The 25,482-nt window shown below is 48.2% G+C and overlaps 3 protein-coding genes across 4 annotated transcripts; 1 reads left to right on the top strand and 2 right to left on the bottom strand.

Annotated features, from left to right (window-relative positions):
• Positions 1 to 487: 487 nt before the first annotated feature.
• ETHE1 (ETHE1 persulfide dioxygenase) lies at positions 488 to 13,360 on the bottom strand. Its single transcript, XM_082607594.1, has 7 exons — positions 13,230 to 13,360; positions 11,630 to 11,774; positions 11,318 to 11,466; positions 3,159 to 3,288; positions 1,399 to 1,488; positions 911 to 1,027; positions 488 to 683 (listed from the first exon to the last, which is right to left on the bottom strand). The coding sequence occupies exons 1-7, from the start codon at positions 13,308 to 13,310 to the stop codon at positions 631 to 633; spliced, it is 765 nt and encodes a 254-aa protein (XP_082463720.1). The 5' UTR covers positions 13,311 to 13,360; the 3' UTR covers positions 488 to 630.
• Positions 12,011 to 13,204, bottom strand: LOC309795335 (small integral membrane protein 30-like). Its single transcript, XM_082607595.1, has one exon. The coding sequence runs from the start codon at positions 12,761 to 12,763 to the stop codon at positions 12,599 to 12,601; it is 165 nt and encodes a 54-aa protein (XP_082463721.1). The 5' UTR covers positions 12,764 to 13,204; the 3' UTR covers positions 12,011 to 12,598.
• Positions 13,361 to 18,473: 5,113 nt separating the features above from the next.
• On the top strand, positions 18,474 to 20,907 carry ZNF575 (zinc finger protein 575). 2 transcript variants are annotated; one of them, XM_082607654.1, is made up of 4 exons: positions 18,474 to 18,642; positions 18,920 to 19,029; positions 19,471 to 19,600; positions 20,055 to 20,907. In XM_082607654.1, exons 3-4 carry the CDS (start codon positions 19,501 to 19,503, stop codon positions 20,711 to 20,713), a joined length of 759 nt encoding a protein of 252 aa, XP_082463780.1. In that variant the 5' UTR covers positions 18,474 to 18,642; positions 18,920 to 19,029; positions 19,471 to 19,500; the 3' UTR covers positions 20,714 to 20,907. The 2 variants fall into 2 exon arrangements, with proteins under 2 accessions (XP_082463780.1, XP_082463781.1); XM_082607655.1 differs by having other exon boundaries at positions 19,471 to 19,582.
• Positions 20,908 to 25,482: the final 4,575 nt, after the last annotated feature.

The following is a 25,482-nucleotide window of genomic DNA, read 5'->3' on the forward strand; positions in this document are numbered from 1 at the left end:
TGTTAACACCATATTTGTTCTCTCCAAGGTCCATGGTCTTTACCATTAGGCATCCTGTCACTCAAGCCAGGAAGCGCCTCAGAGCTCATTTCAAATGATAGTAACAGTGAACACGGATAGGAAGTCTGCTGTGCAGGCAGTGCACCAAGCACTTCATACATATGGACTCATGGGATCATCACAACACCCTATTATTATTACTATTATTCCCATTTTACAAATGAGGAAACTGAGGCTTGGAGAAGTGAAGTACCTTATTCTGGGTCTCATGGGACACGTGGTATAAACTCAAGACTGTTCTGATGCAAGGAGCTGAAGAACCCTGCCCCAGATATCTGTTTGCTTCTATCTTATGAGTTAGAAAATCTCCTTCCAGGCTCCCAGGACCTTTACGCTGCCTTGCTCCCTGGCCTATCCAGGGACCAGAACTAACCCCAGGCATCTCAGCCCAGAAACCCATTGGGTCCCCCAGAAAACAAAAGTCAGATTCAGAGGGAAAAAAATGTATTTTTTTTATTTAAGAAGCTTGAGAGGCTGGTAAGGGAGGGGAAGATAAAAGAGGCTCTGGTGATGGCACTGCTCCCCTCACCCCACCTAGTGCACTATTAACTGGATATGAGCACCTGAGAGTCAGGAAGGGGGGCTCTGGATCCCACAGCGCATGTTAGCTGGAACAGCAAAGTCTGAAAGGAAGAAGCTAAGGGTGAAACCAAGGGGCCCAGGCAGACCCTCCCACTCTCTCTATGCCCCACTGGGGCCCCAGAAATCCTAATAGTCCTTCTTTGGGAAACTAGAGTTCTGGCCCTGAGGCCCCTCTATCCCTCAGACCCAGGAGTCCAGATCCCCAGCACGTTCTCCCCCAGACCCAGGAATCCAGACCTCAGCACCCTCCTCCCCACCAACTGCTCACCTATCTGCTGAGGTTTGGGCAAGTTCAGTTTGCTCATGACCTTGACAAACTCCTCACAGCTGAGGGTGAGCCGAGGGTTTAGAGTTCGCTCCTCCTCCACAGTGGATACTGTGAGTCCTAGTGGCCAAGAGAGGGGGAGGAATGTTGAGCTGTCCAGTGCCTTGGGCCTCCCAGAACTACATTTCCCAGGAGGCCTCAGGGTGCCTTTCTGGCCCAGGACTAACAGATTGCTTTCCTTCCTCAATGGGCACTGTGGGAAATGTAGTTTTCCACAGTTCCCTAAGTTCTATTAGGAAGTCCCAGGAAAGCCTATGCCTTCCGGATTCTAGGCATTGTAGTTTCTACATCCACACTCACTACACCTAAGCACTTGATCTTTTTGGCCAGAGGAGTTCCTGGGAATTGTAGTCTGCAAGCCACAGCAGTTTGGTGTTCCCTCTCAAATAGTAAGTTATGTAAATCCCACACCTCCTCCAGGAAGCCCTCACCATGGTAATCATGAGCAGGGTAGATCAGACAGTCTCCTGGAAGTGTGAAGATCTTTTCATGAACTGAGTGGTACAAGGTCTTAGCACAGCCTGGGGAGGGAAAACTCAGAGGTCAGTGGAGCAACAGGATGAGAGAAGCTCCCAAATCCCTTCCCTTCAGGAAAAGGATGAGAGGATAAAAATCACTGTAGCTAAACCGTCTCCCTCATTTTCTGCCAGTAGCCCTTTGACTGGGTAGAGAAGGAGAGGGAAGGGCATTCTAGGCAGGTGGAACAGCATATGCAAAGAATTGGGAAATGGTGAGAATTCAGCATGACTGTAAACAAGGTTGGGATATGACCCTGAAGCACCAAATTCCCTCACTCTGGGGATGCCAAGAAAGGATTCTGGGCAGGGAAAGTGGATGGGAAGGTAAGAAACTGAAGACATGAGGCCAAAGAGGAGGATAGAGCCATGGTTCTGACAAGAAGCTCTGAGTCCTAAGTTGGGACAGGGACAAACCTCTCTGGAACATTCTGCCACCTTTCCTTTCAGCCTAAATCTTTCGATCTCATGACTGTGTTGGGGATGGATAAATGGAAGATTAGGAGCCTCAGAGAGAAAATGATAGAGACCAAGATGGAGAGATAAGGAAAGAGGAAGAAAGAGGCAGCCTGGGGATCTGGTTACCAACGGCCAGCTCAGCTCGCTGTGCCTCTGTCTCTTCTCTCTTGTCCAGCCTCGCTGGCCTCCTGCAAGGCAGCTAAATCCTCCCAATCTAGTGTCCACCTCACATTCACACACATACTCAAATCTCATACCCTGATGTGACAGTAAACACCCTTCCCGCAGAGAAACCCCTTAATCTAATTGTCCCCAGCAGTTATACCCCAAATGTAACACCACCTCCTAGCAATTAAACCACTGAATCTAGCAACTTTCTAGCAGCTAAATTGCCAAATCTAACTTCCCCCAGCAGCTAACCCCCTGAATCAAACTCCACACCCGTCCCCGCACCAGCTAAAGCCCTTATGGGGGGTTAGAAATATGCCCATGAACACTTTGAAACTCTTCTCTTGAAAATGTGACACATAATTCTCCTTGCCTTGACTTAGTGGTCTGGACTAAGTGACTTGCATCTAATAAATAGGATATGGCAGAAATAACAGAGTTTAACTTCTGAGACAAGCTCATTAAAAAAAAAAAATTAGATCTTCTGTCTGTCTGTCTCTCTGATTGTTCCCTCTGGGAGAATCCAGCTGCCATGTCATGAAGACACTCAAGCAGCCCTGTGGAGAAGTCTGCATTGTGAGGAACTGAGGCCTCCTGCCAACAACCAGCAAGAGCTCACTGGCCACGTCAGTGAGCCACCTTGGAAGTAGATCCTCCAGCCCCAGTCAAGCCTTCAGTCAGCCCTGGCCAGCAGCTTGGTTGCAACCTCACACAAGACCCTGAGCAAGAACCATCCAGTTAAGCTTCTCCCAGAGTCCTAACTCTCAAAACCTGTGTGAGATGATGTTAATCATTGTTTTAAGCCACTAAGTTCTGGGGTGATTTGCTTTACAGCAATACATAACTAACACACACTCTTGACTCTACCTGTCCCCCAACCACTAACCTCTGAACCCAACTCTCCTCCACTCCAGCACTAAACTCCTTGAATCTAATCCTGACCCCCTAAAAGTCTAACATTCATCCGTTCATTCTTGCAACTGACACTTAAAACCCTGGCACCCACATAACCATACTGAGATCTCGGGCTGGGGAAAGGGGCCTGTGACCTTGCTGGAAGTCTGTCCGCCCACACCCTCGGATAAGCAGGGCATCTCCAGTGAAGGCCATGCTGTGGTCATCCAAGACGAAGGTGACACAGCCTGGGGTGTGGCCCGGGCTGGCCCGGGTCTCCAAGGCCTGGGAAGAGAAGGAGAGTACAAAGAGTCACCAATAAGGCTATGGCTTTACTCTCATGGTGAAACTGGCCTCAGAAGCCTCCCACCCCATCCCATCCCAGGGTCACATATAGATAACCTCTTTTTTTTTTTTTTTGCTATATGCGGGCCTCTCACTGTTGTGGCCTCTCCCACTGCGGAGCACAGGCTCCGGATGCGCAGGCCCAGCGGCCATGGCTCACGGGCCCAACCGCTCCGCGGCATGTGGGATCTTCCCGGACCGGGGCACGAACCCGTGTCCCCTGCATCGGCAGGCGGACTCTCAACCACTGCGCCACCAGGGAAGCTCCTAGATAACCTCTTTTTGATAAAAAAAAATACTGAAGTTAGATCCCGGACTTAAACCTCACTCCAGAGTAAACTCCCCCAAAATTAAAAACTTAAAGCAAGAAAATAAAATCATAAAACAGTGACAATGACAAAAATACAAATAAATATATGATCTCTGGTTAGAGAAGAACATCCATCCCAAAAGTCATAAATCATTAAGGGAAAGATCAATGGTTTGAATTTAAATAAATTTGATGTTTCTGGATGGCAACAACATCATAAACAAAATTTAAAGGGAATCAACATGGCGGCAAAATATATTTGTAACACAAATACACCACATAGTAGTCAGTGTACTTCATGTACAAACAGATCTTATAAATCCATAAGGAAAAGATAAGCACACTAATATAAGTATGGAATACTAAAGAGTCATTTAAAATTGTCATTGAAATAAAATTCAATGATGCTATACACAAACATTTAATGGCAGGAAAAGGTATTTACTATCCCGTAAGTGCAAAAAACGGGTTACAAAGCAACTTATACAATGTCATCTCTTAAAAAAAAATTTACTCATTAACTCAAAATATTTTTTTTCTTTAGGCTTTTCCTATATTATCTTTTTTTTACAGTAAACATGTCATTTTATTTACTTACGTATTTTTAAAACACGTCATTTTATAATCAAAAATAAATCACAAAATTCACGATAAACGAAAGATCTAAACATAGAAAACCCAAAAAATTCTAGAAGGAAATATAGAAGAATATATATATTTATATATATGGCATGGGTATTGGCCAATCAGAAGGACGTCAGTTGTAAACAACCAGTAGTTAGAGTATATACAGTTGACCTTTGAGTAACACGGGTTTGAACTGTGCAAGTCCACATATAGACGGATTTTTTTCAGTAGTAAATACTACAGTGCTACATGATCTGGTTTGGTGAATCTGTGGATGCAGAGGAACCGCAGATAGAAGGACCAACTGGAAGATATACCCCAATTTTTGAATGTGGGGAGGGTCAGTGCCCCTAACTTCCTAGGTTGTTCAAGGGTCAATGGTATATGGTATATATAATTGTCTTATGTGTATAAATTGAACAAATTTTTTTTTTTGCGGTACGCGGGCCTCTCACTGTTGTGGCCTCTCCCGTTGTGGAGCACAGGCTCCGGAGGTGCAGGCTCAGCGGCCATGGCTCATGGGCCCAGCCGCTCCGCAGCACGTGGGATCTTCCCAAACCGGGGCACGAACCCGTGTCCCCTGCATCGGCAGGCGGACTCTCAACCACTGCGCCACCAGGGAAGCCCTGAACAAAATTTTAATATCAATTGAACCCAATCCAGCTTGCCACATAGATCAAGATCCCCTAGGCCCTTAGTGACTGAGTCTGTGTCTCAGGTGGCTTTGCTGATGATCAGCCTCCCTGTTTATCTTTCCCTTCTCTGGAATATCTAGAATTTACTCCTCTATCAACCCCCATAATCCTGCCTATCTCAGGCCTCTCCTGCTTGGGCCAACTGATAGCCTCCTCCCTGGCCTACCAGCCTCTAATCCACCTCCTACATGACCCTGAGGGCGGTTTTCTATCACCCAGATCCAATTTTGTCCCTCTCTGCTCAAAACCCTTCCCCAGCTTCCACTGCCCCCAGGGCAGAGGTCCAGCTCCTCAGCCCCTGCTCTGGTGCCTGCTCACTTTTCCAGCCCCATGTCCTATACCATCCTCCTTCCCCCAGCTACTCCGAACCCCAGAGTCATTTCCAGAAAATAGCACACTTCTTCACACCTCTTTGCCCCTGCAATTTCCTCTTCTCCCATCAGTCCGATCTACCTACTCTTTAGAAGCCTGGCATTGATTACCCTTTTTCCTGTACCAGGGTCTCTTCTAAGCACTTTACATGACTGAACTCATTCGGGCCACACACATCCTTATGAGGTAAGTACCTCTCCTGGCCCCATTCTATAGATGAGGAAACTGAGGCACAGGATGAGAATGAACAAACTATAACTGTATGCAACAATATGGATAACTCTCACAGGTGTAACCATGAGCAAAAAAAAAAAGTGGGCTAGACATAAAGAGTGGAGTGGGGAGGAGTGGGATAAAGTGGGAAATCTCAGTGTGCCTGGTACACAGGAAGGATAAGTGGTATTTCATGAAGCTGAGGTTTCAGTGCTGAATCCAGATGTAAAATATTTCTCTCTTGGTGAGGGCACATGGACTAGTGGTTAGGAGCAGTCTCTGGAGCTGGGTGACATGGGTTCTAATTTTGGCTCTGCTATTACTAGCTGTGTGACCTTGGGCAAGTTACTTCACCTCTCTGGGCTTCTCTGCTCATTTGTAAAATGGGCATAATAATTGTCCCCTCTTCATAGGGCTATTATAAAGATTAAATTATTTCATGTATGTAAAGCATTTTAAAAATGCCCAGGGAATTCCCTGGCGGTCCAGTGGTTAGGACTCCAAGCTCTCACTGCCATAGGCCCAGGTTCGATCCCTGGTCAGGGAACTAAGATCCCATGAGCTGCGTAATGCGGCCAAAAAGAAAGAAAGAAAAAAAAAAAAGCCCAACACAATAATTGCTATATTATAAAAATAATAATGTTTTAAAATTCTAAAAACACTGATCTAGTGGAACCACCAGGTCCCCTGGGTTCAATTCCTTGCTCAGCCACTTTCTCAGTATAACTTTTGGGCAAGTCACTTTCCCTCTCTGCACTCCCTTCTCTGTAAAATGGTGAAAATGTTCTGATCTCACTATGTGGTTAGGAAGGTTTAATGAGATATATTTGTCAGAAAAGACACAGTGGAGGCTCAAGAACCAGGTTCAGCCATAGCAATGTTTTGTTTGGACTGCTCAGTAGTTATTAAAAGTCTGTATTTGTGTTTACCCTTAACATTTGGAAGATTTTTCAAAAATGTATATTTGCAGCTTCGAATTAAAAAAAAAAGAAAAGGCTTTACAGTGGACAGACTACATTCCCAAGCATGAATAATCAACTTGAATTATGTAGTGGGTGTCCTCCATAATTGGGGCACACACCCCAACACTAGCCACAGGTCCCACCTCTCCCTGCTGCCAGGAAGTGATATTTGATTCTGAAAATTTTGTGGGATACATGCTGAGAAAATGCACTTTCTTACAATGCTAAGTGAGAAACAAAACACTCAGTATTTGTTAACTATTATTAAGTTATTTATTATTATTATCATCCAGTACAGAAATATCTGCAATCTACTTCAGTTAACAGCAAAGAGAAGTTTTCAAAGAACAAGTTAAATAACACCAGGAGGAAACAACCAGACACATCCAGAAAGTAGGCTATTCTGCAAGACAACAGGCTGGGAGCTTCAAAAGTCAATGTCATGGGGCAGAAAGGGTATGAAACTGTTCTAGATTAAAAGAGACTAAATAGACCTAATAGCCAAATGCCATGTGTGAACCTTGATGGGGTCCTGGTTCATATAAACAGCTGTAAAAATGATTCCTAAGCACTTGGAGAAATTTGAACATGGGCTGGATTTCAGAACTGTTTAAGAATTATTGTCTATGTCGCTAGATGTGACAAAAATTTTGTCCAAAGAATGGTTCTCCAAGTGGTGTAGTCGAGGGAACCCTGAGGGTCTGCAAGATCAAAACTATTTTCATAATAGTGTGAAGAGGTCTTTTGCCCTTTCTCATTCTCATTCTCCAAGAGTTCAGTGCAGTTTTCCCAGAAGCTCCATGACTTGTGATGATGTCATTGCTCTGACAGCTGATGGAATGTGTGTTTGTGTATCCTTGTGTTTTAAAAAGAGTCTCAGTTTCAACTTCTGATACAGTAAATACGTTTTGCATATCTAAATACTTATTATTTATTTATTTATTTATTTTTAGCTCACCGCGCAGCTTGTAGTATCTTAGTTCTCTGACCAGGGATTGAAACCAGGCCCTCCACAGTGAAAGCACAGAGTCCTAACCACTGGATCACCAGGGAATTTCCCATTTCTTTTAAAAATTGAGATATAATTGACATGTAACTAATACAGTAAATATTGCTTGATAGAACCCAGGTAAACAAAAGCTTTTTAGGGCCCTCCATAATTTTTAAGAGGATTAAGGAATCCTGGGGACCTGGGATTAGTATCTTGAGCAGCACCCCCTCTATATCGCTATATTTAACAGGCAACATTAACTTTCAGAATCCGCCAACCCTTACGGGAGCTAGAATGTTCAAATCTCAATCATTGCTTATTAAAACAGTAAATCCATTCTACAGTGAAACCATACAAATTTGGCTCACTGTGAATATAAAATGTACAACCAGTTCAAAAAGCTGTCTGGGGCTTCCTTGGTGGCACAGTGGTTGAGAGTCTGCCTGCCGATGCAGGGGACACGGGTTCGTGCCCCGGTCCGGGAAGGTCCCACATGCTGCGGAGTGGCTGGGCCCATGAGCCATGGCCGCTGAGCCTGCGCATCCGGAGCCTGTGCTCCGCAACGGGAGAGGCCACAACAGTGAGAGGCCCGCGTACCGCAAAAAAAAAAAAAAGGAGAATGGATATAAATTGTCATCAATTCACACAGTGAAATGCTCTACGTCAGGGGTTGGCAAACTATGGTCAGTGCACCAAATTTGGCCTGCCATCTGCTTTTATAAGAATGACATCTCATGCCACATGAAAATTATTGAAATTAAATTTTCAGGGGCCATAAATAAAGTTTTACTGGAGCCCAGCCATGCTTATTCATGCATGCATTGTCTGTAGATGCTTTCACACCAACAGGAAAATTAAGTAGTTACAACAGGGACCATATGGCCTGCAAAACTGAAAATATTTACCATCTGGTCCTTTACAGAAAAAGTTGGCCAACCACTGCTATACAGCAAAAAAGGAAAGAACTACAATTATCTACAATAGTAGGTAGAGTGAAAGAAGCAGACATAAGAGTACACACTGGTTTCTGTTTATAAGGTCCAGAACAGGCAGAACTAATCTATGATTAAATAAGTCAGAAGAACGGTCCCTTGGTGGGGCTGTCAATGGCCAGGAAGAGGGACAAGGAAGACTTCTGGGGCTATGGGCATGTTCTGGATCTGGATCTGGGCGGTGGATACTCAAGTATAGACATATGTTAAAATTTACCAAGCTGTACATATGCAATATGTGCCCCTTTTACCGTATAATATGCATGTTACAATTCAAATTTTTTAAGTGGGAGGAGGAAAATGAGAGGGAAAAATAGTGCCCATCTCCAAACGTTTATAAAGAACTCGGATGAAAACCAAACAAAATGTTGAACAATCATAAAGACAGATAATAACTAGTGGCAACAAGGATATAGAGGGACTGGAAGCCTCACACAACTGGTTATGGGAACATAAAAGGGTATAGCCGCCGCTTTGGATAAGTTTTTTTGTTTGTTTGTTTTTTTGCGGTACGCGGGCCTCTCAGTGTTGTGGCCTCTCCCGTTGCGGAGCACAGGCTCTGGACACGCAGGCTCAGTGGCCATGGCTCACGGGCCCAGCCGCTCCACGGCATGTGGAATCCTCCCAGACCGGGGCCCGAACCCGTGTCCCCTGCATCGGCAGGCGGACTCTCAACCACTGCGCCACCAGGGAAGCCCCCTGGATAACAGTTTTTGATAGCAGTGTGGCAGTTCCTCAAATTGTTAAATAGAGTTATCATATGATCCAGTAATTCCATCCTAAGTATATACCCAAGAGAGATGAAAACATACATCCACACAAAAACGTGCACATGGATATTCATAGTGGCATAATTCATAATAGCCAAAAGTGGAAGCAATTCAAACATCCATCCACTGATGAATGAATAAATAAAATGTGATATATCCATACAACGGAGTATTATTCAGCAATAAAAAGAAATGAAACACTGATACATGTTACAACATGGATGAACTTTGAAAACATTATGGTCAGTGGCAAAAGCCAGTCACAAAGACCACATATAGTATGATACCATATTTCTATGCAATGTACAGAATAGGCAAATCTATAGAGACAGAGAGTAGGTTAATGGTTAGTAGAGTGAAAGAGGGGCACACTGGGGTGGCACCTGAGGGGTGTGGGGTTTCTTTCTGGAGTGATGAAAATATTCTAAAATGAATTGTGATGATGGATGTACAAATCTGAATATACTAAGTCACTGAATAGTAAGTACACTTTAAATGGGTGAGCTGGATGGTTTGTGAATTATACCAATAAAGCTGTTTAAAAAAACCAAGCAGGGACTTCTCTGGTGGCACAGTGGTTAAGAATCCACCTGCCAATGCAGGGGACACGGGTTCAAGCCCTGGTCCAGGAAGATCCCACATGCTGCCGAGCAGCTAAGCCCGTGCACCACAGTTACTGGGCCTGTGCTCTAGAGCCCGCGAGCCACAACTACTGAGCCTACGTACTGCAACTACTGAAGCCCATGCACCTAGAGCCTGTGCTCCGCAACAAGAGAAGCCCCCGCTCGACGCAACAAGAGAAAGCCCACACGCGGCAACGAAGACCCAAAGACCCAATGCAGCCAAAAATAAATAAATAAATTTTAAAATAAATAAATAAATAAATAAATAAATAACCCAAACACTAAAGCTAAAACTTCCACAGCTAAGCCCTTCCATGTTGATTCACTGAAAACATCACTCATCCAGTTTAACAAAGGGCTCTTCTTGACACAAAACTCCAACCATTTCTAACACCTCTAAGGCTTCTCAACCCAAGAAATGCTTGTTAGCACCTGCTTATTATGTACAGTGTACCTAAATGTACAATGCATTTTCTTTTTCACCTGCTTCCAGAAAAAGGCTTAAAATAAAGAGGCTGTAACCAGTGGAGCTAAACCCTCTGATCCCACCCACAGCCTTTATTTCCCCAAACCATCTGACTCAGTTTAACTGGCCTCGTTTAGCAAAACCCTCTCACTTGGAGGCCAAGTCCAAGTGACATTCTGTCCCCAAAGCCAGCCAAACTCTCTAAGTCTTTAGCAACTTTGACCAGAAAAAAGTCCTGCCAGCGGTTTCCCCTCCCTCTGAGGGCAACCTTAGCACCCTCCTCACCCATCGTATTGCCCTGGGTTGAACTTCTGGCCAGAAACCTGCTGATTCTGCTTGGGGCAAAGAAAGGAGAGGAGGTAGGCACCTTCAGACCATTCCTGTGTGAGGCAATAGCGGGGCTGGGGTTAGGGTGAGGCAAGCAGGCTCCTATAGGGAGCAACATTTAAGGAGGCGCCCACTCGAAGGCGCCAGACCTGCCTTTGCACCACCCTGAGAATGAGCGCCTCCTTAAATGTTGCACCCTGGATTCCTCTCTTGCCTCACCCTAGTCTGGGCTCTGGGCAACTGCATGTGCCTTCCTCCAACAGTGGATCTGGGAAGATAGGGCTGGGTCTCTCCCTCAGCCATGACCTTGTAATTCCAGCTCCCAGTCAAATTTTATGAGACTCCAGGCCAAAGAAGTTGCCCCTAGGTTATAGGAAACGCCATAGATGTTGTTGACTTAAGGGGATGGGCCAGAGACACACCTGCCCAGAGCCTCTAGGCTCAGTTTTTCACCTGGGTTTATGGGGCCCTTCTCCCTGAGACAGAAACTCAGGGATCAGGAGCCCAGGCCTGGGGCCCCTCCTACCCCAGGAATCAGGAGTCCAGGCCCCCAAGCCCCTCTTCCCTTTAGTCCAAAAACTCCAGGCCACCACCCTCTCGGGGACCCAGCATCCAACTCACGAAGCGCCCGAAGTGGATGGGGTCTCCATCTTCAATGTGCATGTCAGCCTGGGCCCCACTAAGGCGGGAGATGACAGACTGGCAGCCGGGGAGTAGGGAACGGAGCAGCCCGGAGCCGGTAATGTGGTCCGCATGGCAGTGGGTATTCACTGGGAGAGAGAGGAGAGCCAGGTCCAGGAGGGCACAGAGAGGACGCAGGATTCCCAGCCCCCAGCCCCCTCCTCCCTCAGACCCAGGAGTCCTGGGCCTAGCTTCCCACTCCACGCTACAGTCCCACGCCCTCAGGCCCAGGAGCCCGGACCCCAAACAGACCAGCATACAGCAGCTGTAGCCCCAGTTCCTTGACCAGCTGGGCATCCCGATGCGCTGTCTCCAGAACCGGGTCGATCAGAATGGCCTCTCTGGACTCTCTGTCACCCAGGAGGTAAGTGTAGGTGCAGCTCTTGGGCTCAAACATCTGGAAAGAGGGTGGGGACAGGTGAGAGCACAGATTCAGACCCCCCCTTACTGTGGACCCAGGAGTCCAGGCCTCAACTCGATTCTCTTCCTAAGATCCAGAAGCAGAAGCCCCTGCCCCCCCCCTTTTTTTTACTTAATGGGTTTATATTTAATATAGTACTTCTCACCATGGAGATGTTACCCGTTAATATAAAAATTTTCTTGTTTTTGTTAAACATTAAATCTCTTCTCCATTTCAATGTCAATATAAAGTATTATTTTACATTAAATCTTTTCTCCATTTCAACGTTAGATACAACAAATACATTTTCTAAACTTTTTCCCCCACCAAGAGATAAGTTTTAATTTTTGACCAACTGTATTTAATATCTAGGTACAATATTAACTTGGGAGATAACGAAACAAAAATCTATTAAAAATATGGAGAAAAGACTCCTCAGTGTTGCAGAAGGCAGTGATTATAACTAAACAGTGGCAATTTCCTAGGATTCTGGGCAAGAGTTTTCTTCTTCCTATTGAGAATTCTTAAACTATGAAATATTGCTTTTGCAAAGTTCAGCCTTCCCACTTCTTTGACCTTCTTTCTAACTAGCAAATGCAAATTACAGACGGCATTTTTCAGTGCATTATTTGTTGTGAAGAAAACATTTTGTTTTCCATTTAATATAGTACATCAATTTCTTCCTATTTATAGGGAAACCAAGACTATGAAACTACCCTATTTACTGTTTCTTGGGAACTTTCAGACACCAAAACTCAGTTCTGAACCTCAACAGCACAAAGGTTTTCAGGGCAAGGTTTGATTCAGGAGGTCCATCAAAGTCAGATCTGTCCATTTCTCCTTCGTGCATATACCCCCAAACAAGCACAGATGCCTGTAATACTGAGAACGAGAGCGATTGCATCTCTGGCTTCTACTGCTTCAACAGGCAGCACCAAAAGCAATGAAAAGAGGACTAGGAACAATTGTGTTGAAACTAAGATCATGATGTTGAGATCTTGAGGTGACTGGTTCTTAAAGGCTGAAGGTTTCAAAGAAAGCGGTATTTGTTTAATTCTATCAGTTCAGGATGCTGAGGCTTAAGAGGTTCCACGTGACAGCGCCTTCCAAGTTAGCAGCCATTACAGAATCCCCCTGCCCGGAGTCAGGAGTCTGGGACCCCAGCACCTTACTCCGTCGGAACCAATGAGTCCCAACTTTCATCCATCCCCAAACCTGGGTCCCCGTCATCCTCTTCTGTAATGGAAGCAAGAGTCCAGCCCGAAGCCCAGATCGGGGTCCCAGATCTGGGACCCAGATCACTCCTCTTTAAAGGACGCAAGAGTCTAGCCCTACACCCCTTTCCAGGCGCCAGGGCCCAGGTATCTCTCCGGATTTAAAGGACCCAGGAGTTCCGCCCCTGCCGCCACCCAGGATCCAGTAATCTCGCTCCCCGGTCCAGCCACTGCGAACCTGCCGTAGGAGGATGGGGGCTCCAGACCCGCTGTATTGACTGAGCTGCCGCCCAGCGACCCTCAGTACAGTCCCCGCCATCGCGCCCGAGGCTGGAGACTGAGCGGTGCCAGCGGAAGCCGAACGCACCCAAGGCTGAACCCCGGAGGGCGGGGCGGGGCGTGGGCGTGGGCGGGGCCCGCCTTAAAGGGGCCACAAGTGCCTGGGGCCGAGGGCGGGTGGGAGCCGAACCAGGCTGGGGACCGATGGGGAGACTTTAGAGACGGAGAAGACAGGAAGACCCAGAGGAACAAAGAACAATCACCTCACACCAGTCAGAATGGCCATCATTCAAAAGTCTACAAACAATGCTGGAGAGAGTGTGGAGAAAAGGGAACCCTCCTAAAGGCTGGTGGGAATGTAAACTGGTACAGTCACTAAGGAGAACAGCATGGAGGTTCCTTAAAAAACTAAAAATACTGGGCATATATCTGGACAAAACTATAATTTGAAAAATACATGCACCCAATGTTCACAGCAGCACTATGTACAGTAGCCGGGACATGGAAGCAGCCTAAGTGTTCATCGATGGAGGAACAGATAAAAAAGATGTGATATATACACACAATGGAATATTACTCAGCCACAAAAAAGAATGAAATAATGCCACTTGCAGCAACATGGATGGACCTAGAGATTATCATACTAAGCGAAGGAAGTCAGACAGAGAAAGACAAATATCATATGACATCACTTATATGTGGACTCTTAAAAAATGGTACAGATGAACTTATTTACAGAGACAGACTTACAGACTTCAAAAACAAATTTATGGTTACCAAAGGGGAAAGGTGGGATGAACTTATTTACAAAACAGAGACAGACTTACAGACTTCAAAAACAAATTTATGGTTACCAAAGGGGAAAGGTGGGGGTGGGGTGGGATAAATTAGGAGTTTGGGATTAACATACACATACTACTATGTATCAAATAGATAAACAACAAGGTACTACTGCATAGCACAGGGAACTCTACTCAATATTTTGTAAAAACCTATATGGGAGAAGAACCTGAAAAGGAATGGATGTGTACATATGTATAACTGAATCCCTTTGCTGTGCACCTGAAACTAATACCACATTGTAAATCAACTATACTCCAATATAAAATAAAAATTATTTTTTTTAAAAACCAGAGAAACAAAGAACAGGGGGACACTCAAAGGGCGAGGGAGACACACTGGGAGAAGCACAGACTTCTCTCCCTGGAGAAGGAGAAACCCAACAAGAGACCCCAATACACTCAAGAGACCCCAATAGCCCCAGGGCCATTTTATAGGAAAAGCAGGTGGTTGGACCTTCATTGTTAGAAAGAAAAAAAAGTTTGGTTCAATGTCATTAGTGTCTTGAGGGGCTGTTGGTTGAGTGCCTGGTCCCAGAACAACAGATTATCCCATTAAACTTTATTTTAAGATGACTTAAGTATTTTATCAGGAATGTTTATGTCTTCCCAGGAAGAAATCATTAAAAAAAAATAACTTCTCGGGCTTCCCTGGTGGCGCAGTGGTTTAGAGTCCGCCTGCCAATGCAGGGGACACAGGTTCGTGCCCCGATCTGGGAAGATTCCATATGCCGCGGAGCAGCTGGGCCCGTGAGCCATGGCCACTGAGCCTGCGCGTCCAGAGCCTGTGCTCCGCAACGGGAGAGGCCACAGCAGTGAAAGGCCCACGTATCCAAAAAAAAAAATTAAAAAAAAAAAATAATAATTTTCCACGATGTCTTGTAAAATCAGGTTGGGGATCATTTGGCTTCTCTTGGAATGTGAACCTCTAAAAGTGGCTTTTGTTCATTTACACCAAGGACCTAGAGTTGAGACAATGTCTAGTCATGGGCTGTCTGAAAGCTTGCTCTTTGGAATCATATCAGTAGTGAGAATAGGGCATCCCACTCTTGTCTGGAGGAGATAAGTCACTTTGTCACAGATACAGAAGGCCAACTGTACCACACCATTTGCCAATTTTGGTATCCATGGAGGTCCCGGAACTAACCCCCTGTGGATACCAAGGGAAGACTGTGACTCTTCCTGTGTTTTGGGAGATAGCCAGTACTCCCTCTGCAGTCCTCTACCCTTAGCTACAGCAAATCAATAAAACCCAACTTTGCCAGACTTCTAGTATATTCCTGGTGGGCTTTATCGGGGAGAGACTCAGGGAGCCACTCAGAGACAAGGAAGATGCTGAGACTCAGTGATAACAAAGAGAGAGAGATCTGGAGAGACTTTCAGAGATACACTGGGAGATACAGAATTGAAATGGGGTGTCTGTCAAAGAAATATGGTCACTTAGATACACTCGAAGATTCTAGGAGATCGTGGAGGTGGGAAGAGATGTGGGGAGCAGGGAGCATTAGAGAGGGGAGAAATGTACAGGGAGAAGGAGAGAATCTCTCAGAACAGGAAAACACCAAGAGAGGGGAGAAACAGGCAGAAAGAAAAGCTCAGACTCAAGGAGAGAACTTGGTTCAGTTATTCCTCACATTGAGGTCTCCTGAATGTCTGGCTCAAGCTGAGCGAAACTGGAAACCCAGAGGTGAGTCCTCAGTCTGGTTGGTGGGGGAAAGAGGTACAGACATCAGGGCTAAAACAAGGAGAGGTACAGGGATTGCCAGGAGCTCAGGGGAGAGAGAAACCAGGAAAACAGGGACTCTGAGGCACACTTTACTGTGAGGGTCCCCCAAATAAGACCTCTCCACCCTGGGGCCCATTCCTAATTGTTTCTGTAGGATTGGTAGACGCTTACTTGTCCCTTGAAGGCGTGCACACCCTCTGGGGATTTTGTAGAGTCAGCTGCGAGTTATCCTAAGAGTTAGAAACCGGCATCACCCTTCCGAAATGTGTGACCTCAGGCTCAAAACTAAACTCTTCTGGGCTTCTCTTTTCTCATCTGTAAATTGTGGTTGAAAATAGTTTCTCCCTCACTGTGAAGATCTAAGAAAAGATGCATGTGGGGACTTCCCTGGCGGTCCAGTGGTTAAGACTCTGAGCTTCCACTGAAGGGGACACGGGTTCAATCCCTGGTCGGGGAACTAAGATCCCACATGCTGCACAGCCAAAAAAGAAAAAAAAAAAAAAAAGATACACACACCCCAATGTTCATAGCAGCATTATTTACAATTGCCAAAAATACGGAAGCAACCTAAGTGTCCATCACATGAATGGGTAAAGAAGAGGTGGTATATATATATATATATATATATACACACACACAATGGAGTACTACTCAGCCATAAAAAAGGAATGAAATTTTGCCATTTGCAGCAACATGGATGGACTTGGAGGGCATTATGCTAAGTGAAATAAGTCAGACAAAGAAAGACAAATACTGTATGATATCACTTATATGTGGAATCTGAAAAATACAACAAACGAGTGAATATAACAAAAAAGAAGCAGACTCACAGATATAGAGAACAAACTAGTGGGTCCAATGTGGGGAGGGAGGGCAAGATAGGGGTAAGAGATTAAGAGGTACAAACTACTAGGTATAAAATAAGCTACAAGGATATATCTTACAACAGGGGAACATAGCCAACATTTTATAATAACTATAAAGGAGTATAACCTTTATAAATTGTGAGTCACTAGATTTTACACGTGTGATTTATATAGTATTGTCAGCAACTATACTTCAATTAAAAAAAGATCCAATGAGTTCACACATGCAAAGAGTTTGGGAGAGCACCTGGCACAGAACAATTGCGCAGGTGTTGTGCTCTCAGGGAGGTGGCTATCACTATTTCATCGTCATCCATGACTCCTTCCTCCTCTTGCTACTTCCTCCCAATTCATTACTAAGCCTGATGAATTAACCTCTCCAACCAGACCACTTTTCCCTCATCACGCCCTCTGCCCCAGTCAAAGAGGCAGCAAAGCATGGATGCAAATTACATGGATTCCAGGGTCAGGCTGCAAGTGTTCAAATCCTGGCCCTGCTATTTCCTGGCTGAGTGACCTTGGATAAGTCTTAGGGCCTCATTTTTATCTCTGTACAATGGAGATGAGAGTAGCGCCTCCTCTTGAAAAACTGCTGTCAGCATTAAATGAATGAACATATATAAAACACTCAAGACAGTTTCTGACATATATCAGATGCTGTAATTAATAACCTAATTATCATATAATTATCGATATCATATAATATAATTATCATATAATTATAATAGTAATTTTTAATAATTACTATTATAATTAATATATAACAGCCGCCGCACTGGTTTCTGTCTTCCACTCTACCTCCCTGTAATCCATTTTCCACGCAGCAACCAGTGAACCTTTTAAAATGTCAATGAAGACACTGAAGAGTCAAAGCAAACAAATTCAACTTTGGGTCTTGTTTAAGTACTGACTGAAACAAACCAAGTGTAATAAAAAGATTTTTATGGAATATGAGGTCTGGCATATAGCTTCAAAATCATCTGGGAGGAGTGAGTGGGGAAATGAGCCCAAATTACCCTTCCGTATAACTCCCACGGCTCCCAGGGTTCGCCAGACCTTGTGGATTATTAGACTGAAGACCCACCCATGAGGGGATGGTTTATGGGCACTTCACGGACATTCCTGTACGGGGCGGGAAGGTGTACCATCACTTCCCGGGGGAAGGGTGCCAAGCAAGCCACCCTGGGCCTGGCACCAGGAGCTCCAGCGGGGAACAAGGGGGCCCGGGCACCTGGAGACCGCCGCCTTCCCGGCCCCAGGGCCGTAGCATTGGGGTGGGAGGGGCGGAGAATCCTGAATCACCCAGCGGCGAAGAGTGCCAGGCGCTGTGCAAATAACGTGACTTTTACTGGGCATCAGCTCGCTCTGAACCCGTCCCGCTCCCTCCCTCTCTCGAGGAAATTGCTAGCCTTTACTTGCCAGTGCCTTGAGGGGCAGAATAGGCAGCGGGCTCTTGAAACTGATTCGGGAGACGGAACTCAAGCTCCGAGCGGAATTCTCGAAAAGAACGGGTACATACAAAAGGGAAGTTGTCTCAGAAATCTCTTGAGTTAGGGTTCCCCGTGTTAACTCCTGCACGTGCTTGACTCCAGTCAGCCACCGTAGGCCCTGCAAGGCTCGGCACACTTTCCTCCGGTCCCTCGGCCCGTATTGCTCACCAATTGGCTTGCCGTGCGCACCCACCCCCTCCTTCCATCCCGTCTCCCCCGCTGCAGCCTCCGCGGGCCGGACTGCGCATGCGAACTAACGCCCCCACCGGCCCGGCGGAGGAGGAGGGAATGGAAATGAGGCTGGGCCCAGCAGCTAGCGCGCGCTCCCTCCCCTGCCCTCCCATCGCAGGGCGCGCGCCGAGCGGTGCAGAGTCCGAAGGCAGCGCCGCAGTGGCCGCGGCCCCCGAGGGAGGGGCCCGGAGCCCCGCCCCCAGGGAGGGGCCGCCCGCAGGTGAGGGGGCAGCGGTCCGGGCACAGACGCCAGGGTCTTCGGGAAGTAGATTGGGGGTGCTGATCGCCAGAACTCCCGGAACGAGGGAGGGTCCTGATGCATAGGTTCCGGAGGGGCTGCATGGGCGCCTGAGCCTTGGGAGGGTGCATTGGTGCCCGAATGCCATGATCCCAAGGGGTGCGTGGAGGCTCGGACGCTTGGGACCTCGAGAGAGAAGTCCATTAGGGGTCTCTGAATCGCAACACACGAGCCACGCTCTTTCTGTGTCTTGCTCCAGGTCTCCCCTCTACCCTCCACGGCTCCAACTCCACGCAGGGGTTGAAATTTAGTGAGAAGAAGAAGGCAGTTCACGCGGCGTCAATGGACTGAGACTAAGCCAAGAGCCGGGTAAAGCTACCTCTTCGATGTGAATCCCGCCCACTGAGCTCGTAGGCCCCTCCCCTGGGACAGAGTTGCTGAGCAACCAACTTTGGGTCTTATTAGTATAGCTCCACCCATCCCCGTCTTAGGTTCCTCGGCCGGTTCCGCCCACTCTGGACATAGGCCCCGCCTGCTCCGCGCTCCGGGGCGGCTGGGAGTTAGTTATAGAGGCCCCGGCCACTCCGCTCGAAGGCTCAAACGCTGAGGCTAAGTTCCAAATAGACTGCTTCTGGGTCGGGTTTGCATAACCCCGCCCATTGTGCCCTTAGGCTCCGCCCGCCCTCGCCTTATAGGACCCCACACTTAAATAGACCCTGCTCCTAAACATACTGACCCCAGATTGTTAGGCTCTCAGCCCTTCCCCCAACAGCCTGATAAACACCGGCGTCGCCCCCTCTCCCACCCTAGGCCCTCCCTCTAGGTTTCTGGGCCAGCAAGATGCTGGAGCGAGATGCTGAGTCTGCGGCCCGTGGCACCGATCCTAGTCCCACTGGCAAGGAGCCTGTGACCAAAGGAGAAGGTGAGGGCGGCTCCACCTGTGAGTAGGGGGCATTCTCCAGGAACGGGGGCCAAGAGAATCATATGTTGAGGGAACCTCAGGGTGAAGTTTTGAAGGCCTAGGGTGATAACCATTTCGGATCCCCAAGAACGCCAAGTTCTGGGGAATCCTCCAGGTTGTCTTGGGGGGACCCCTCATTTCTAGAGGAGATGACATGCGGGATTTCAGGGTGATCACTTGGGAAGATACTAGAAATGGACACTTTAGTAGCTTGGGGGAAGCCTTAGCTCTGGGGTTCCAGCGAGGTAACCCTTTGGAGCCCCTTAGGATGAGGCATGGCAGGGGGTGAGAAGGAGGAACATGCCATTTGGGGAATCTCAGTATGACCCTTGAGGTGTCCAGATACACTAGAATGTCAAGGTCGAGGGGGAGCCTGGTGTAGACTCAAGGCGTTGGCTGCTTCCTGGAGCCCACCAACCCTCCTGTCCCCTAGCTCCCTACCAGGGCTCGCCGCAGAAGCCCAGCCAGTCGGTTCCAGGGCCCGCCACGTCCGCGGGGGCGCCTTCCCGACCCCGCCGGCGGCCCCCGCCCCAGCGCCCGCACCGCTGCCCCGACTGTGACAAGGCCTTCTCGTACCCGTCCAAGCTGGCCACGCACCGGTTGGCACACGGCGGCGCCCGCCCCCACCCATGCCCCGACTGCCCCAAGGCCTTCTCCTACCCCTCCAAGCTGGCAGCCCACCGCCTCACGCACAGCGGCGCCCGTCCGCACCCGTGCCCGCACTGCCCAAAGGCCTTCGGCCACCGCTCCAAGCTGGCAGCCCACCTCTGGACCCACGCGCCCGCCCGCCCCTACCCGTGCCCCGACTGCCCCAAGTCCTTCTGCTACCCCTCCAAGCTGGCGGCCCACCGCCATACGCACCATGCCACCGACGCCCGTCCCTATCCTTGCCCGCACTGCCCCAAGGCTTTTTCATTCCCCTCCAAACTGGCCGCCCATCGCCTATGTCACGACCCCCCGACGGCGCCGGGCAGCCAGGTCACCGCCCGGCATCGCTGCTCTAGCTGCGGCCAGGCGTTTGGCCAGAGACGCCTCCTACTCCTTCACCAACGCAGCCACCACCAGGCCGAGAGCCCGGGGGAGCGGGAGTGAACCCTCCCTTTGGCTCACTGGCTCCCTGTGCTGCCAGCCCCGGTCAATAAAGAGGTGGCATCTCTAAGCCAGGCTGTATGGACTTGCCTCTTCCAGGTAGCCGGAAGGGAGGTTGGCCCCCGCACTGGGCTCAGAGTTAGCAGGAGGAACTCGTTTCTGGGAGGGGAAAACATCACCCACAGAGTTAGCACTGGGCCCCAAACCATGGACCTGGAGGTGTGTTTGAAAGCCCTGGCTCTGGTTTTTCCCACCTCTTCATATGGCAGAGGTTAAGCGTCTGCTAGCATCCTGTGCTGCTGAGGAGTGTGGCGAGACAGGCTCTCCTTGTTGTGAGTTTCAACTAGTGCTTCCACTTTGGCCATTGAGTGTATGTATAAAAAATTTTAAATGCACGCATGCTCACGTCAACTATTCCACTTCTAGGAATTTATCCAATAGATAAGCACGTGAAAAAAGGTACAAGAGTAAGGATGTTCACTGCAGTGCGATGGCAGCCGCCAAAGATGGGAAACAACCCGAGTGCCCATCAATAGGGGACCAGCTAAGGAATTTACAGTACAGCCAGAGAATGGACGATGTAGCTGTAGGGGAAAAAAGTCAGCTCTACATGTACTGACATGGAAGTATTCCCAAGCTAAGCTAAATCATAAAAGCAAGAACAAGGGGTGTATACCAGTAGCGTAAAAAAAATTTTAAGGCCAAGCTTTGGAGCCAGCCCTGACCCACTAAAGAGCTGCAGGGCCTTGGACAAGCTTGTCACTTCTCTGAACTCAGATGCCTTACCTATAAAATGGGAGGGTTTTTTGTTTTTTAATTTGGCCACGCTGTGGGTTTTTAAATTTGGCTGTGGCTTGCGGGATCTTAGTTCCCTGACCAGGGATCGAACCAGGGCCTCGGAAGTGAAAGCACCAAGTCCCAACCACTGGATCGCCAGGGAATTCCCAAATGGGAGTATTATAAGGCCTTTACAAGCATCTTCTCAGGCAAAGATGGTTCCCCTCTTGGAGCCTGTTTCTCCAGCTCTAAAACAAGGATGACTGAGCTAACGTTGGACTGCTCTTCGTTCTACAGATATGAATTAAGCAGGTACCGTGTGCCGGGTCCTGCACAGGGTGTTAGGAACACAGCAGTGAACAAGACAGACCTGGTCTAGTGAGGGAGGTGGACACCAACCAAGTAGTGGCAAACACAAAGTAAAGAAGCCAAGTCCACTTTGAACAACAAGTAGGGGAGCCTTGCCTCCCTTCTTACCAAGAATTATTACAAAGCTGTAGTAATAGGCCGGTGGTGCTGGCTTGGGAATGGGCTAGTGGGAGGGCACTGAGAGCTCAGGAACAGACCTGTGCTTACGAGGTGCTAACGGGAGGCAGTCCCCACTTGTAGATCAGAGGTTGGCAACCTTTTCCTGTACAGGGCCAGACAGTAGATCCGTTTAGATTTTGCAGGCCGTACTGCGTCTGCCACACCTACCCCGCACTGCTGTTTTAGCGCAAAGGCGGACACATGCATTGTGATACGTGGACGAGCGTGGCCGTGTTCTGATAAAACTTGTACAAAAACAGTAGGTGGGCTGGATTCTGCCTATGGAGTGTAGTTTGCCAGCCCCTGCTGTAGATGAGTGGGGAAAGGATAGCTAATCTGTGAATGAGCTGAGAGATAGGGAAGAAAATTAAATGAGACCCTGTGGTAGGCAGAATAATGGTCCCCCAAAGATGTCCACATCCTAATCCCCAGAACCTGTGAGTGTGTTGGCTTCCACACAGCAGAAGGGACTTTGCTTATGTGATGAAGGACCAGCTCTTAAGATGGGAGATTATCCTGATTATTCCAGTGGACCCAGTGTAATCACAAGGCTCCTTACATGGGAAAGAGGGAAGCAGACAAGTCAGAGATGTGCCAATGGAAGCAGAGACTGGAGTGATGTGGGACCACGGGTCAAGGAACGCAGTCAGCTTCTAGAGGCTAAAAAAGGCCAGGAAATGGGTTCTCCCCTAGAGCTTCCAGAAGGAACACAGCAAAATAAAAATTTAAATAAGTAGATAAATAAAATCAAAAATAACATTAAAATAATTTTAAAGGACAGAAGGAACACAGCCTGGCCAGCACCATGATTTTAGCCCACTCAGACTGATTTTGGACTACCGACCTCCAGGACTATAAAATAAATGTGTTGTTGAAAGCCTATGATTTTGGTAATGTGTTACAGCAACATAGAAACTAATGAGGCTCTCTACCTCACAGCATACACAAAAATTAGTTTCTACTGATTTAAGATCTAAGTGTGAAACACAAAACTCTAGAGCATTTAGATAGAAATAAAGGAGAATCCCTTAGTAACCTCACAGGCAGAGAAAGTATCTTTAAGACACAAAAAGTACAGATCGTACAGGAAAAGACTGGTAAATTTGATGATAAGCAAACCAAGTTACGATGATAGACAGTATTATGAGGGTAGACCTGGCAAAACGGTTAGATATGGAGGGTGAGGAAAGGCCTTCTTGAGGATCTATTGTTCAGAGCTCAGATCTGAAAGGTGTGGAGGATGGAATGAGATGGTTTGTGGAATCTCCAGCATGAGGCTGGAACCAAGCAGACAAATGGAAATCAGGGGGCCTCAGGACTGCAGGCTGCTGAGCAAGGCCCTTGGGGGAGGGGGAGGGGCAGCGGAGGGGCAGGCTCCCTCCCCCACAGCCAGCAGTATGGCTTGTGTCCATATTTACCGTGGAGCTGCCCCGGAAGATTTCCTCCAAAGCGACCCCACCGCCATCAACGTTTCAAGGACACAAACTCATCTGGGGCGTGTCCATCTGGTCCAACCTTACCTTGTCCAGATGGGAAAGCTGGGTGCAGGAGGGATGGGATTTGCCCGCAGCCAAGCAAGGGACAGTGCTGAGTCAGGGTGGATCCTGGGTTTTCCTGATACCCCGCCCGACACCCTGCTACTCCTTGCACTTGTCCTGCCTGAAGACCTCTGCACTTGCTTTTCCTCTGCCTGGAATGGTTCCCCCAGAACCTCCCTTACTTCTCCCAAGTCCCTGCAGACAGGTGAGTCCTCTGAGACACCTTCCCTGATGACCCGATCACTCTCACCACTGTATAACATTGCCTGGCTTTTTCTGCTCACACAGCGTTCATCGCCGCCCCACACTGCGGGACACTGCCGTCTCTCTCCCCCAGCAGAAGGTCAGCCCCGTACGAGCAGGGGACTCGCGTCTGTTTTTTCACGCTGCAGCCCCACTGTCCCACACGTGGTGGGTGTGGCCGGCAGAATAGTGGCCTCCCAAAGATGCCCACATCTTAATCCCTGGAACCTACAGATATGTGATGTGGCAAAGGTTGAATTAAGGCAGCATAAGGAATGGTTGCTAAGTGGCTGGCTTTAAAACAGGAAGATTATCCCAGGTTATCCGGCTGGGCTCAGTTTAATCACAGGAAGAGTCAGTGTCAGAGGGACACAGCATGAGAAAGACTCGCCGTTGCTGGCTTTGAAGATGGAAGGGGCGTGGGGCGTGGGCAGCTGCTAGAAGCTGGAAAAGACAAGAATGCGGATTCTCTCCCGGAGCCTCCAAAAGGAGCGCATCCCTGCCTACACCTTTTTTTTTTTATTTATTTAATTTATTTATTTTTAGCTGCGTTGGGTTTTCGTTGCCGCGTGCGGGCTTTCTCTAGTTGCGGTGAGCGGAGGCTACTCTTTGTCGTGGTGTGCGGGCTTCTCACTGCAGTGGCTTCTCTTGTTGTGGAACACTAGGCACACGGGCTTCAGTAGTTGTGAATCGCAGGCTCTAGAGCACAGGCTCAGTAGTTGTGGCTCGTGGGCTCTAGAGCGCAGGTTCAGTAGTTGTGGCACACGGGCTTAGCTGCTCCACAGCATGTGGGATCTTCCTGGACCAGGGATTGAACCCGTGTCCCCTGCACTGGCAGGCAGATTCTTAACCACTGTGCCACCAGGGAAGTCCCCCTGCCTACACCTTGACGTTTAGCCCAGTGAGACCCATTTTGGACTTCAGACCTCCAGACCTAGAAGGTTATACCTTTCTTTTGTTTTAAGACACTAAGTTTGTGGTCATTTGCTACCCAGCTCTGACCCTGCCCTTTGCCCTTCGACCCCTTCCTGACCTCCCCAGGATGAAGTCCAAGCTTCTCAGCCTGCCGTTCACAGTGCTTCTGGGCCGCCCTGTCCTGCTTTCTACAGCGAGGGAAAGGCTCTCCATCTATGCTGTCCAGCCCAGGAGCCAGTGAGCACTTGAACTGTGGCCAGTGTAACTGAGGAAGTGAATTTTTCCTTTCGTTTCACTGTCCTTATGTTTATTTTATTCATTTATGCATTCGTTCATTCATTTATTTATTTATGGCCACGCCGCGAGGCATGTGGGATCTTAGTTCCCCAACCAGGGATTAAACCCGGGCTCCCTGCAGTGGAAGCACAGAGTCCTAACCACTGGACCACCAGGGAATTCCCTGTCGTTAAGGTTAAATAGCCACCTGTGTCCAGTGGCTACTGCACTGGACGGCACAGCTGCCAGGACTGTGCCCACCTTTCCAGCTAGGTCTGCCCCTAAAGCCTCGTCACCAGAGGGGCCGTGCTCCTTCAACTGCCCCCCAGGCACCAGGATGGCTCCCACTTCCTGGCCTTCGCCCACACCATGGCCCCATCCCACCTTCTACCCTGATTCTCTAACGCCCAGTTCAGTTCCCACCTTAAATGTGGTGGAGCCTTGAAGGGGGTTCAGGATTTGGGGGTGGTGGTGATTAAAATGCCCCTTCCCCCA

Source organism: Mesoplodon mirus, assembly GCF_964341445.2.
Source record: "Mesoplodon mirus genome assembly, chromosome: 19".
NCBI classification, from domain to species: domain Eukaryota; kingdom Metazoa; phylum Chordata; class Mammalia; order Artiodactyla; family Ziphiidae; genus Mesoplodon; species Mesoplodon mirus.

Excerpts from the sequence above, each read along its gene's own strand:
- LOC309795335 (XM_082607595.1), bottom strand. The coding sequence starts at position 12,763 with ATGATCTTAGTTTCAACACAATTGTTCCTAGTCCTCTTTTCATTGCTT.
- ETHE1 (XM_082607594.1), bottom strand. The coding sequence starts at position 13,310 with ATGGCGGGGACTGTACTGAGGGTCGCTGGGCGGCAGCTCAGTCAATAC. Across the intron at positions 11,467-11,629 it reads GCTACAGCTGCTGTATGCTG|TGAATACCCACTGCCATGCG; the intron begins GTCTGTTTGGGG and ends TCTCTCTCCCAG. Across the intron at positions 1,028-1,398 it reads CCCTGCTCATGATTACCATG|GACTCACAGTATCCACTGTG; the intron begins GTGAGGGCTTCC and ends CTTGGCCACTAG.
- ZNF575 (XM_082607654.1), top strand. The coding sequence starts at position 19,501 with ATGCTGGAGCGAGATGCTGAGTCTGCGGCCCGTGGCACCGATCCTAGT. Across the intron at positions 19,601-20,054 it reads AGGTGAGGGCGGCTCCACCT|CTCCCTACCAGGGCTCGCCG; the intron begins GTGAGTAGGGGG and ends CCTGTCCCCTAG.